Source organism: Ammodytes marinus (assembly GCF_949987685.1).
Source record: "Ammodytes marinus genome assembly, chromosome: 1".
In the NCBI taxonomy this organism is placed as follows: Eukaryota; Metazoa; Chordata; class Actinopteri; order Uranoscopiformes; family Ammodytidae; genus Ammodytes; species Ammodytes marinus.
In genome coordinates this window covers 5,299,102-5,313,884 of record NC_137230.1, presented here as the reverse complement: position 1 = coordinate 5,313,884, position 14,783 = coordinate 5,299,102, and the positions used below count along the sequence as shown (strand labels likewise).

Below are 14,783 nucleotides of genomic sequence, written 5' to 3'. Positions count from 1 at the left end.
CTCCTACTCTACCCAGAATGCATTGCATCTTTTCAAACGACACAAAAGTTTTTTTTTTTTATTCTTTATTGCTTCTGTATACTTAATCGTGAACTGTCCGACGAACCTTGCATATACAATCAATCGTTAAGTAGACAGCATGTAGTATATACATGCTGAGTATTTAGGAGGGAGGACATTAGTAGGCCATTTAGAACACAGCCTGAGTCTTTTAAAAATATCCTTTAACCCAGTGGTTCTCAACCGGTGGGGCGCGGACACTCTACCAGGGGGGCGCGAGGGGGATGAAAAATAAAAAATAAAAAATAAATAAGATTTTTTTTTTTTTTTTTTTTTTTGTAATTTAAATTTTTTTCCTGATATGTAGCCTAGTTCAGAGATGATATGTATTTTTTTTCTTTCTTAACTTTTTTTGATAGGTAGTTGCCAAGTTCATCACACAAACACTCCAATCCACTGATATGAGATCAGTTTGCAATTTTCAAGTACTGAATTAATGGTAGGACTGTGGCCACTAGAACTGGTCTCTGGTCAGCAAAGGTCTTGAAAACAGCATAAGTGTGCTTGTGACATGCGTGCCACCCATGCATGTGTATGGGCACGTGTCCCAGCAGATTTTTGAAATCTGAATAAAAAAATTTAAGTTTGTAGTTAGCAAGTGTAACATGTTCTTAGGGCAGAATTTCATAAATAAAGGTTTATTTTTTTAGCAAGATATTTGGTCAGAAGCTAGTTGTCATCCGTCCCTCTGTCCAGTTGTTAGGCATCTGGCTGCTACCAAGTTATGTTGTCTTGCTAATTTTACTATTCATCTGAACTGAAATAAATATTGACTTTTTCCTTTATTATATTCGCCAGAATGCACCAGAATGCTTAGATTACATGTTAAAAACACAAAAAAATCTTCTGGGGGGGATGCCCCCAGACCCCCCTTCAGGGGTTTAGTTTTCTGACAAACATTACAATGGATACTAACATGATTTGGGCATTTGGGATTATAAATCATCTTTGAATTGGTTGTACAGCATATCACATGCTATTCATTCAGGGGTGCGATGGCCACCCCACTCTAGCTCTGTGGCCCACCTTGGCCACCCCCAGTCAAAATTTCCTGGAATCGCCACTGAGACACACACAACTCCGCGTTCAGGCTGCACAGCACATTAATCGCAGGTAGCATTTTGAGCTAAATCTGGCCACTTTCCAAATCCAAGACTCAATAGTTGAAACATTCTCTGAACTGGGGTGTCAGACAGCAGTGTTTCCCATTGATCATAGACTTTGTTTTGTGAAGCTTTTTCACAACAGGTATACCTATTGTAGAATTTATTCTGTGTATGTTCTATTTAGGCTACTATTTTCTTCTCTTCTAAGGAGATTTAAAAAAACAAAAACATTTCCTCAGTGTCTCATTGATACAATCTCATAATTAGCTTTTAAAGTGCACCAGAATTTAACGTTAAAATATAAGAAATTTCCGGACCCCAACCCTAAACCCAATGTTCAACTCAAAGGTGCGCCACTGCGCCTAGCCCTTGTGATAATAACAATAATAGATTATCTATCTATCTATCTATCTATCTATCTATCTATCTATCTATCTATCTATCTATCTATCTATCTATCTATCTATCTATCTATCTATCTGTGTAGGGTGGTGTGTGTGTGTGTGTGTGTGGGGGGAGGAGAGGGGGGGGGGGGTGTCAGGGTCGGTGGGGGGGCCCAACTGCAATGACCCAGCTTTGGGGGGGCCCAGCTTGCAGAAGGTTGAGAACCCCTGCTTTAACCCAATGGGGCCTGATGAGATTTCACAAAAGTACTGGAGCCTCCTGTGGACAAAAAGTATAATGCAGCAGCTCACCCAGGTTCTGCCTGTACTCGGCCTTCAGTCCAATCTGCAGGAGCTGGTTCTCATAGATGACACCGTTGTTCTTACAAACAAACCTGGAATTCAAAAGCATACCATGATTTTTGAAAAATACTATCATGAAAGTGCAAAACACTAAATGTGTGAGTTACCATTTAATGTGTGTTATCCATAGATAGTATATAAAATGGATGTAGCATCCGGGATGACCTCAGTTATTCCTACTGCATCCAATTCTCCTGGCTTATGCTCGTCGCCATCTTGTGAGATTTTTACTCCGCCTCACTCCTCTTGTCGAAAAGGGAATTGAGATACGCCCCTCTAGCTGACGTATACCTCCGAGGCGAAGTGAGGGACAACGGGCGGATAGCTGTCACTCAAGAGATCGCGCCCCTAATTATTCATACATTTTAACCTCCAAAAGAATAAAAACTAGCCTGCTAGAAAAAAATTCACCCCCCCTCAGTGGTGTCATGGAGATATGACCTAAACATACAGACTAGAATGTTTTTTTGGACCAGTCCGTAAATAGGTTTCATAAGACTGTGAAAACGACCTGTTTAACAAATGAGTCAACGAAAAACTGCTCACTTTTGGTACCACCTCGTAGTGGCCACCGGAAGCTACTGCAATGTTTGTCACTTCCACATTGGATGCTGAAGTGGATCGCTGTGGTTGGGGCTTGGTAATATCCTACAGTATGTATAATCAATTACAAATGGCCGTCAATTCTATTTCTCAGCTAATAAGTGCAATGTCCATTGCCCGTCTATCCATGCTGTTAGCGGCACACTCTCTTACTCTCTCTTCTTTTGGCTGCTCCAAGCGCAGGTTTCACACACACACACACACACACACACACACACACACACACACACACACACACACACACACACACACACACACACACACACACACACACACACACACACACACACACACACACACACACACACACACACACACACACACACACACACACACACACACACACACACACACACACGCACACACACGCACACGCACGCACACGCACGCACACGCACACCGTCTCACACACACACGCTTATAGTGTGATTTGATCAACCAAGTTCACCACATGGTCTCACCTGAGAAAGTTTTCCTCACACACCTCTACAGAAGCAGGTGTGGAGACAGACAGAGGTGTGGAGATGTCTGAGAAGACGTCCACCAGCAGACTGGCTGCTGCGGCTGGCGGGGGGGCGGAGTTTGGATGCAGCAGGTCAGTGAAGGGGTGGCTGGAAGCCTGGGACACAAACAGCAGCACACAGCTTGGATTATTATATTGTATCAACATACACAGCACAGAAACATTCTAAACACAAGCATATGTATGCTTATATATACACTCAACAAAAATATAAACGCAACACTTTTGTTTTTGCTCCCATTTTTCATGAGATGGACTTAAAGATCTAAAATTCATTCCAGATACACAATTCTACCATTTCTCTCAAACATTGTTCACAAATCTGTCTAAATGTGTGATAGTGAGCACTTCTGCTTTGCTGAGATAATCCATCCCACCTCACAGGTGTGCCACATCAAGATGCTGATCTGACATCATGATGCTGATCTGACATCATGATTAGTGCACAGGTGTGCCTTAGACTGTCCACAATAAAAGGCCACCCTGAAATGTGCAGTTTTGTCTCACAGCAAAATGCCACAGATGCCACAAGCATTGAGGGAACGTGCAATTGGCATGCTGACAGCAGGAATGTCAACCAGATCTGTTGCTCGTGCATTGAATGTTCATTTCTCCACCATAAGCCGTCTCCAGCAACTTCGCACAGCCATTGAAGAGGAGTGGACCAACATTCCACAGGCCACAATTGACAATCTGATCAACTCTATGCGAAGAAGATGTGTTGCACTGCATGAGGCAAATGGTGGTCACACCAGATACTGACTGGTTCTGAGTCCCCAGACCCCCAATAAAGCAAAAAAATGCACATTTCAGAGTGGCCTTTTATTGTGGACAGTCTAAGGCACACCTGTGCACTAATCATGATGTCAGATCAGCATCTTGATGTGGCACACCTGTGAGGTGGGATGGATTATCTCAGCAAAGCAGAAGTGCTGACTATCACACATTTAGACAGATTTGTGAACAATGTTTGAGAGAAATGGTACAATTGTGTATCTGGAATGAATTTTAGATCTTTAAGTCCATCTCATGAAAAATGGGAGCAAAAACAAAAGTGTTGCGTTTATATTTTTGTTGAGTGTATATACTCACCGACCACTTTATTTAGGGTACAGAGGTTCAATTTCTTGTTAAAACATATAACTTATCAGCCAATCACATGGCAGCAACTCAATGCATTTAGGCATGTATACCTGAACAGAACAACTTGTTGAAGTTAATACTTTGTAGAACCACCTATCCGTGCAATTACAGCTGCAAGTCTATTTAGGTGTCTGTACCAGCTTTGCACATCTAGAGACTGATATTTTTGCCCATTCATCTTTGCAAAATAGCTTGAGTTTCAGATTCAGCATCAGATTGGATAAAGAGTCTATGAACAGCAATTTTCAAGTCTTTCCACAGATTCTCAATTGGATTTAGGTCTGGACTTTAACTGGTCCATTCTGACACATGACTATGCTCTGATCTAAAGCATTCCATAGTAGATCTGGCTGTATAATATTGCATTAGATCATCTCAAGAAGACTCATTAGAATGATCAATAAATGATCAATAACAGGCTTAGAAAGTGGTCGGTGATGCTGGTTTATGTACAAATGAATAGAGTGAGTAAAGAGAACATTAACGAGCAGGGGGAGCACAGAGACATTTCCAAAAGCTCAACCACGTCATTAGACAATTCAGGAGGCAAACTAAGGAAAGATGTTAAACATTAATAACTATGTCATGTTTGTTTCTAGCTGTCACTATACCATGGTGCCGGCAGAGAGCATGACGGGACTAGAGGAGGCAGGCCGGGGTCTGTTGGTAGGAAGAAGGGCTGCCATCAGTGGAGGAGAAGACTGATGGAGAGAAGAAAAGAAAAGGAAAAGGTAGAAGAGAAGGGAAACGACAGGACAAGTGAAGGTAAAGATCCAGGAAAGGTTCAAAATGGAAGAAAATCAAGGCAAAGAGCAAAAGGCTGTGAAGCAGTAATACACACTCCACAGTATCCCTGCGTTCCAATACCCATACTTTCTACTATTTAGTATGGTAGAAAAAAGATTTAGGATGTCCCGATTCTTGTGGCCAGATTTAGGATGGTTAGAAGTACCCGGATGTCTACTACAGCCGGCCAAGATTGTTAGTGTTGAAAACAGCATCCTATTTGGGCGATTCTGACCCATAATCCAGTGCGCACGTGAAGTGACGTCACATCAACGGAGCCTCCATATGAAAACAAACGGGGATGTGACGGATATAAAAGCAAGAGGCAAGATCAAGGTGCTATGTTATGATGAAAAAAAACAATTGTGGCATACTGCATCCTAACTAGATTATTTTTATCGGCAGATGTAGTATGTAGAATAGAAAAAAGAAAGAGTATGCGATTCGGAATGCAGGGCAAATGTTTTTTTAAGAGATACATGCTTGTTCTAGATATTAAGAAAAGGATGCTACGGTAGATTTGTATGAAAGCAGAAGTTCCTTTGTACAAGGGTTTGTTTTTATGAAATTAAATTCTCCTGACAGCAGTACGGTGTGGAGTTACCGTATTTGTTGCTTCGGTGTTGTCGCCGTGCTCTGCGCTGCCATTGACATTGCGCCGGTTGTCGTCGATGTCTGGCAGGTTGCCCGGGCCCTTCTTCCTCTTCAGCTTGGCCAGGATGGAAGACTCTCTCTCTGGGAACGGAGGCATCTCTTCCAGGACTGTGGCCTGGTGGGGATGGAGAGATAGAGAGATACTGTGAAAGTGAGCAATACAAACAGGTCCTGCACCACTATACTAGTTGTAATAAGGTATTTAGAGTAGCTGGATAAAGTGTCAGCCATATTGGGGCGCTCCGGTGGCGTAGTGGATAGAACGCGTACCATATTGGCTCCGGCCTTCGGTGCAGTGGTCACAGGTTCGAGTCCGACCCGTGGACCTTTACTGCAGGTCATCCGAAAGGGGCTCTCTCTGTCTCCCCATTTCAACTCTGTACTATCTAATAAAGCTTGAAAATGCCAAAAGAAATATATATTTAAAAGTGTCAGCCATATGATGCCACAGAGAAAAAAACTATGACACTATATAAAAGTTTCCTGCGTGTACTGTGTGTTGAAAATAAAATCCAATGTTAATACACAGCCTAGGCTCTGTAAACAAGTATATTGCTAGGTATTTTTTGGGGTACTTTGTTGACCTACCCTTTGTTTAAGGTGCCAGTTTACGAAGAGTAGGCTATGTATTAACAATGGATTTATTTTCAATGCACGCACAGTACGGAGTGGTTGGAGGATTGTGAGGATAAATTCACAGATTTCTTTCTTACAAAAAGTAATTTTGACAACAAGCATTCACAAGAATTGATGACTCCACCTTTAACTCACAGGTGAGACTTATGAGGATATGGCATACATAAAAAAAAAAGTACATCATACATGCAGTGTTGGGAATAACGCCGTTTAAAATAACGACGTTAGGTAACTCCGTTATTTTTCAAGTAACGGGGTAATCTAACTAATTACTGTTTCCGTCGTTACAACGCCGTTATCGTTACTGAACGTTAAATGCGGTGCGTTACTATGAATTGATTGAATAAACTGTGTAATCCGAACGCACCCCTGGCTCCATACTATACAAACTGCTAGTGAGGAGACCGGATGGCTTTCGTTTGTATAGGTTACAGTGTTTGTTATTTCTTATAGTGTTTTAAGATGTGTTTTATTCAGTGTGGATGACGTCAGTTTCCTTTCAAGTTTCCTTTTCTTTCTCTCTCTGTTGTGTGAGCGTGCACGTTGCCGCAGTATCATTCCACGATTGAAATGTGCTTTCCCTGAGTTTGTTTGCATCGCCCTTGTGAGTAAGTGCATGGAGTTTCCCGATCGCTGTTGTGATGGAAGTTCTGTTAAGGTTGGAGGTCAACTCAGGTGGAAGAATATTTCAGGAGACTTGGATGAATTATGAAGCAATATTTATTACAGACTTGGCCAAGGAGAACCGGACTGCAACTCTCGTGACTTGCACTTCAATTCTCCTGGCTCATGCTTAGAGCTGTGTTTTAACCTTGCGCTATCTCTACCACCTCCCCGGCTCGGGCACCAAGCGTACCAATGTTTTGGTTCAGAGCTGAACACAGTGAACCATAACATTCTGGAGTAGAAGGAGATGAGACTTTATCTATATAACTGACCTAAGTGTCTCCTAACAGGCTCCAAGGCTGACCTAGACTCTGAGAGACAAACACACAAGATAGGCATATATGACCTATTAATCTTTCCCATTAATATTACAACTAAAGACCCAAAATTCCCTCACAGATATCTGTGAGGGAATTACTGTATTGTTCTTTCCCCGGGATCCGTATTCTGCTGTGCATGTTGAAGAAGAAATAAACATAGGATAAATCCTTACTCCTCCTCTCATCGTCTCATGCTTCATAGTCTGACGTTTTTGGCCGACACCCCTGAAGTGAATCCAGTGATATAGCCGATCAGCGCGCTAACGGTCCATCCACCTGTTTTCTCTACTACAAAGGTGGAGATATAAGCACTACTTCCAATTCATTGAGGTCAAAGAACGTTTACTTTTGTTGAGAACAAAATAAGCCTACTTGAAGTGCAGGATAAACCTTGTGCCGTCTGTTGATGTGCAATAAATATCGAAGGTTATGTACAAGTAGGCCGACCTGTCCGTTCTACTCATTTCAACTGACTTGTGAATTTGTCAAATTCGTTGACATAGGCCTATAGCAATTTTTTTTTTTACAGTCACGCAAATAGTAACTTTTGCTGGTAATTAGTTACTTCTATTATAAAGTAATTCAGTTACTAACTCAGTTACTTTTTGGAACAAGTAGTGAGTAACTATAACTAATTACTTTTTTAAAGTAACGTTCCCAACACTGATTACATGATAAGTTAAGTTAAGTGACTTTATTGGTCAATGGTTACATTGAAATGTGTCTTTCCACATATCCCCTCTCAAGTTACCACACTTCGGAGGGGGTCAGAGCACAGGGTCAGCCGTAGTACAGCGCCCCTGGAGCAGTTTGGGGTAAAGTGTCTTGCTCAAGGACACAATGGTCGGCACCGTAGACGTAATACCAGCCACTACTAGTTTTATAACTAAAACCCTCCTGTCCGGTGCCGGGGATCGAACCAGCGACCTCATGGTTACTGGTCGGCCACCTTTCCTCTAGGCCAGTGGTTCTCAAAGTGCAGCTCGCGGGCCAATGGCTATATATATATATATATATATATATATATATATATATATATATATATATATATATATATATATATATATATATATATATATATATAGGGGACAGTGGCCTAAGTTGTGCATTTTGGAAGTTGTGCCACCCCTTGTTTCTAGAAAACCGTGGAAGAAATTGGAAATGTGACCACATATTTAAGAAGAGCCATCCATTTGACTCATCCTGTAAAGAAGGGAGACACAAGGAATAAGATATAAGCACATTTAAGATCAAAAAACTGTGCTTTGCCTTTCAAAGTAAAATTTCCATGATCAAGGTTTTTTGATTATTGTGTCTGAACAATTATAGACAAGTTTGAAAACATTTGACACATGTTTTAGTGCTTTGGTATGCTACATTTTGAGTCTATACAGTTAGCACGATGTCAGCCCTAAATTGCTGCATCATGCTTATTATCCAAATTTCTGGGATTGGGGTGATTTGTGTCAAAGGGCCTAGGTGAGTTATAAGTACGTAAGTAAGTAAAATGTATTTATAAAAGCACATTTATGACAGTTTGCACTGTCCAAAGTGCTGCACATAGTGCATTCAGTAGGTAAACAATGAAGGTAAAATAACAATAACCAAAATAAAAGACGTAAAGCCCATACATCCACATAAACACAGATAGTAGTGCAGAGGTAAGATAGTTAATGGGGAGGAAACACCAGGGTGTACATAAAGGTTTTGAGCCTTGATTTAAAGGCAGAAATGTAGGGGGAATCACATTTGTCAGGTGGCAGTTGGTTCCACAAGCACGGAGTAACTAGTGCAAAGTACATTTCTGAGAGTTGTGCCAGTGGCATGGCTGTATACGCTGGTCACCAAAAGAAAGTGATTGTCTACAGTAGCTCAGAAGAGAGTGACATCTCAATTCCACTTAACGACACCACTGATGAGAGTTCAGATGGCCAGAAAAATTATGATGGTGATTTTGTCATTGTGAGCTTTGCAGGCAAAACCACCTAGATCTGCTAGGCCTTGTTTAAGAAACTTGTCCTTCAATCTTTGTCAACTATTTACTTTATTTACTTTAAATACACCTTAAATGAAACGTCCGGTGTCATGGCGGAGTGAAGACGTCCCTCACAAGCTCTCCTCGCATATTACATAATTTATCGGCTTAAAGCCCTATTTCTCGGCTAAAGTCACGTCGTTTTTCCCCTCACCACCCTTTGTCACTTTTCTGATACCTTCTATCCGGTTAACATGTCGAACAAACCCGGCAGAGGTAAAAACGCAAAGTCTGAGCAGTCCCTGCTAACAAATGCCTTTGCTAGCAAACCAACTACGCCGACTCCCATGCCGACTCCGAGCAATGCTACTAGCAAACCAGCCAGTAATGCTGCTGGCAAATCAACGGTGAGCAATGCCAACGTGGAGCTATCGCACGGGGCTCTGAAAGAACTGCGAGAGGCCATCAAAGCTGATGTAGCCGCTATGAAGGACGAAATTTTATCAGAGCTACGTTCTTCTATTTCAACCCTCCAAGCTACCGTTTCTGTGCACACCGATAAAATATCCGACATCGAAACCGCTCTGACGGACGTGGATGGGCGAGTGGGTGAGCTTGAAACTTGCTACGCTGCTTTGCAAGATGAGAACTCCAAGCTGTACGCTAAATTAGACTCCCTGGAAAACTTCTCCAGGAGGAATAATATAAGAGTTACTGGTTTGGAGGAGAAAGTCGAAGGAAACCACCCAACTGCTTTCATGGAAAAGTTCCTGATCGAGATTTTTGGAGAGGACAGTTTCACTCGCCCGCCTGTGGTTGACCGTGCCCACCGCACTTTAAGACCGCCGCAGCCGTCTGGTCCCCCGCGCGCGATGGTTGTCCGGATGCACTACTACCAGACGAAGGAGCAGATTCTTCGGATGTCTTACGAGAGAGGCCAGCTGACCTACCGAGGAGCAAAGATCAGCTTTTACCCCGACCTCAGTGCTGATTTACTACGCCGGAGAGCCGCTTTCCTTCCAGTCAAAAAGCTGCTGAGAGAGGCAGGAGTGAAATACTCCCTACTACACCCTGCAAGGCTCCGGTTCGTTTTCAACGGGAAGAAGCAGGAATTCGCCGACCCCTCCGAGGCGGCTGCTTTTGCCAAGTCCACTATTCCTACGTTGGGCACGGCGAGAAACAACGGGGAGTGATGGTATGTGGGACTTCAACCTCATGTTGTAATTGACTGTGATCTTCCTACCCAAACTAATTTGTGGTTATAACATTTCTAGTTTACTTCAACGTCAATCCGGGGCTATTAGTCTGAATATCACACGTTGCCAATGTTTACATTTTGTGTGATGCTATATTTTAATAGCCTTACTTTTTTCTTTTTCTTTTAATGTATTGGTTTGGTGGAAGCTGCCCGGGAAGGTCACGTCAGACAATAAGTTTGAAGGGGAAAAAAGTGGACATGGTGGAAACTAATTGTGTACTAAATGACAATATTGAGTGGTTTTAAGTTTATTTACCCTCTGTCTAGTGAGGAGAGTTAAGGTGTAAGCATTGTTGAGCTAAGATACACCTCTTGTGCAAGTGTGTTTTTTGGGGTTTTAGTGCACTTAGTTTGGGTAAGTGCTGGGGAGGGGGGGTGGGCATACTCTTGAGTCATTATAATGTATATTATACACTTTTTTTTTTTTTTTTTTTTTTTTCTTTCGCTCTTTTTCTTTCTTCCTTATATTACTCTATTGACATACACTTATCATTGCTACTGTCATTATTACTGTGATTAAAAAGTATGAGCTCAGTTAAGATGAGTGGTAGAAAAGTTAAGTTCATCTCTTGGAACGTAAAAGCACTGAACCACCCTGTAAAGAGGAATAAAGTGTTAGCACATTTAGATCAACTTGGTGTAGGAATAGCTTTCCTCCAAGAAACTCATTTATGCAGGGCAGATGTTATGAGAATTCAGAGGAGTTGGGTGGGTAAAGTCTTCCATTCTAAGTTCAATTCTAAGGCTAGGGGCACAGCCATTCTGGTACACAAAGGCGTTACCTTTGAAAGCGACAAAATAATTGCAGATCCAGATGGCAGGTTCATTATTGTTACTGGTCAGCTTTTAAATAAGCCTGTCATCCTTGCTAGTGTCTATGCTCCCAACTGGGATGACTGTAACTTTATTAACTCTTTTTTCTCTACTATCCCTGATGTCAATAATCGTCAGTTGATTATTGGGGGGGATTTCAATTGTGTGCTCTGCCCCAGTCTGGACCGCTCATCGACCAACCCTTCCCCCATTTCCAAAACTGCTGCAGCTATTAATACTTTTATGGAACAATATGGTATGTTTGACCCTTGGCGCTTTCATTTCCCTATCAGTAGGGCTTTTTCTTTCTTTTCTCCAGTCCACCATACGTTTTCTAGAATCGACTTTTTTATTTTAGATTCTAGGCTTTTACCCCTTTCAGCCCCACCTATTTATCATGGTATAGTTATATCCGATCACGCCCCCCTTTCTTTTGAACTGAATTTTCCTGATCAACCTGCCCTATATAAATCATGGCGCTTGAACCCTCTTTTGCTCTCCGAGAGTGCATTTGTGACATTCATTCAAAAACAAATTAGGACTTTTATTGAAACAAATGCCTCTCCAGAAGTATCTCATAGCACCATATGGGAAACACTAAAAGCTTACATACGCGGCCAAATTATTGGATATGCTTCACACACTAAAAAAGCTAGGTTGGCTAAATTAGAAGATCTGTCTGTCCAGATTTTGAAGCTAGACAACCAATATGCCTCAGCACCCACTGCTGAACTTTACCGTCAACGGATTTGTCTACAGACAGAGTTTGATTTAGCTTCCACGTCAAAAGCGGAACAGCTGTTATTGAAATCTCGACATACATTTTATGAGTTTGGCGACAAGGCAGGCAAGCTTCTTGCTCACCAATCCCGCCAGGCTGCCGCCTCGCGCCAGATAATCCAAGTTAAGACCACCTCGGGCGTGGTGACCACAGACCACAAGGAGATCAATGATTCTTTTGTGTCATTCTATACCAATCTATACACTTCCGATTGTGACAATAGCGTTTCCGATTCTTTTTTTCACAATTTGACACTGCCATCCCTTGTTGATTCTCAGAAAAGTGACCTGGATTCCCCTTTGAAGTTAAAGGAAATTTCAGATTCCATTTTAAGTATGCAATCTGGGAAATCCCCCGGACCGGATGGGTTCCCAGTGGAGTTTTTTAAAAAATTTGCTAAGGATTTATCCCCATTAATGCTGTCTATGTTTAATGAATCGTATTCATCTGGTCATCTCCCTGAAACCTTGAATCAGGCCTTCATTTGTCTCCTACACAAAAAGGGCAAAGATCCTTTGTGTTGTCAGTCTTACAGACCAATTTCCCTTTTAAATTTAGATTATAAAATCCTGGCCAAGACTCTCGCTAGGCGGCTCGAGAACGTTCTCCCAGATTTGGTGCTGTCAGATCAAACCGGATTTATTCGTAGCAGACACTCTTTTTCTAATATTCGGAGGCTTTTTGATATCATTTACACTTCCACCCGGTCTGAAGTCCCCGAATGTGTAATAAGCTTAGATGCAGAGAAAGCTTTTGACCGGGTGGAGTGGGAATATTTATTTATGGCAATGAGGAAATTTGGCTTTGGCAAGGATTTCATTTCTTGGGTTGAACTATTATATGCTTCTCCCTTAGCTTCCGTTAATACAAATAATTTACAATCAAAATATTTCCCCCTATATAGAGGCACGAGACAGGGTTGCCCACTGAGCCCTCTTCTATTTGCCTTGGCAATAGAACCCCTTGCTGCTTCCCTACGTCAGTGCCAGGCAATTGAGGGGATTACCCGAGGGAATACTACGCACAAACTTTCTCTTTACGCCGATGATCTTCTTCTGTATATTGCTGACCCAGTCTCATCATTGCCGCATGTTCTGTCAACATTAGAACAATTTGGAAAGTTTTCAGGTTACAAATTGAATTTACAAAAAAGCGAATTCTATCCCATTAATTCAGCAGCTCTAAATATACCTTCTGCTGTTTTTCCATTCAAGAGAGCGCCCTCTCATTTTACATACCTTGGGGTAGTGGTACCACGCTCCTTCCATAAGCTATATAAACTAAATTTTACACCATTACTCGATCGGTGCAAGCAGGATATAAGTCGGTGGCGTGCATTGCCTCTTTCGTTGGCTGGCCGGATTAATCTAATAAAGATGAACATCCTCCCCAGGTTTCTTTACTTATTTCAATGTATTCCGATTTTTATTCCAAAGAAACATTTTTTGACACTGGATCAAGTCTTAAGTGCTTTTTTATGGGATGGTAAGATCCCTCGTATTCGTAAATCTTTTTTACAAAGACCGAAAAAATTGGGAGGGATGGCAATGCCTAATTTCCTTTATTATTACTGGGCTAGCAATATACAGAAGGTTATGATATGGGCTAAGTGTAGTTCTGGTGTGGAAGCTCCTGCTTGGGTTGAATTGGAATCTTTTAAATTGCAACTCCACTCGCTGATAACGGCTCCTTTACCTCTTAATTCTGGCTCCTTTGAAAACCCTGTAGTTGCCCATACCATAAAGATCTGGGTTCAATTTCGGAAACATTTTGGATTGCAAAGCGCTTCACTACAGGCTCCTATCCTTTCAAACCATCTTTTCACCCCCTCCATGTCAGATCTGGCTTTTCGGGCCTGGCATGGCAATGGAATTAGACTAGTTCAAGATTTATATCTAAACAAGATATTTGCTTCCTTTAGGCAACTTTCAGAGAAGTACTTATTGCCCCGTTCCCATATGTTTCGGTATATGCAGATTAGACACTTTGTACAAAGCGGTTATCATCCCTTCCCTGCTCAACCACCAAGCACACCTATTGATATCCTTTTAGCAGCGGACACTGATCTCAAGGGTGCCATCTCCTGGATTTATGGGGTAATTGATGCTATCAATCCTCAAACTCTGATAAATTTAAAATTGATTTGGGAACATGATTTAGGTCTGTCATTTGAAGATGATCAGTGGGATTTAATCCTTGGGCGTGTGCACTCCTCATCTCCCTGTGCCAGGCACGGTTTAATTCAGTTTAAGATACTTCATCGTCTTCACCTCACTAAAGAGAAACTAGCAAAGATATATCCAAACACCGATCCCACGTGTGAGCGATGTAAATCTTCTACCGCCACCTGGTTACATATGTTTTGGTCATGCCAGCGGCTTCAGACATTTTGGGAAAAGATTTTTGGCTCTCTTAGCGACATTTACAGTATTAAAATTAGTCCTCAGCCCATCATTGCTCTTTTTGGGGTGATGCCCAGAGATACAATATGGCCGGCTGGGTTGCATGATGTGGTCGCATTTACAACTTTGCTAGCCCGCCGCCTTATACTGCTTAACTGGAAGAGACCAGTCCCACCATCTCATACTAGATGGCTAAAAGAGATCATGTTCTATTTAAAGCTTGAAAAGATCAAATTCACATTGAGGGGAGCTGCAAATAAATTTGAAAAAGTATGGATGCCTTTTCTCTTGTATTTTGACAACATTACCCA

General features: G+C 41.8%; 1 protein-coding gene across 1 annotated transcript in view; it reads right to left on the bottom strand.

Annotated features, from left to right (window-relative positions):
* Nucleotides 1-14,783, bottom strand: part of LOC307254241 (AP-2 complex subunit alpha-2-like) — a 34,759-nt gene that overhangs the window by 6,546 nt on the left and 13,430 nt on the right. The window contains exons 14-16 of the mRNA XM_080032537.1: nucleotides 5,572-5,736; nucleotides 2,977-3,134; nucleotides 1,862-1,944 (exon numbers count right to left, since the gene is read on the bottom strand). Of these exons, the coding sequence (XP_079888663.1) occupies nucleotides 1,862-1,944; nucleotides 2,977-3,134; nucleotides 5,572-5,736 (406 nt within the window). The remainder of the gene's footprint in view (nucleotides 1-1,861; nucleotides 1,945-2,976; nucleotides 3,135-5,571; nucleotides 5,737-14,783) is intronic.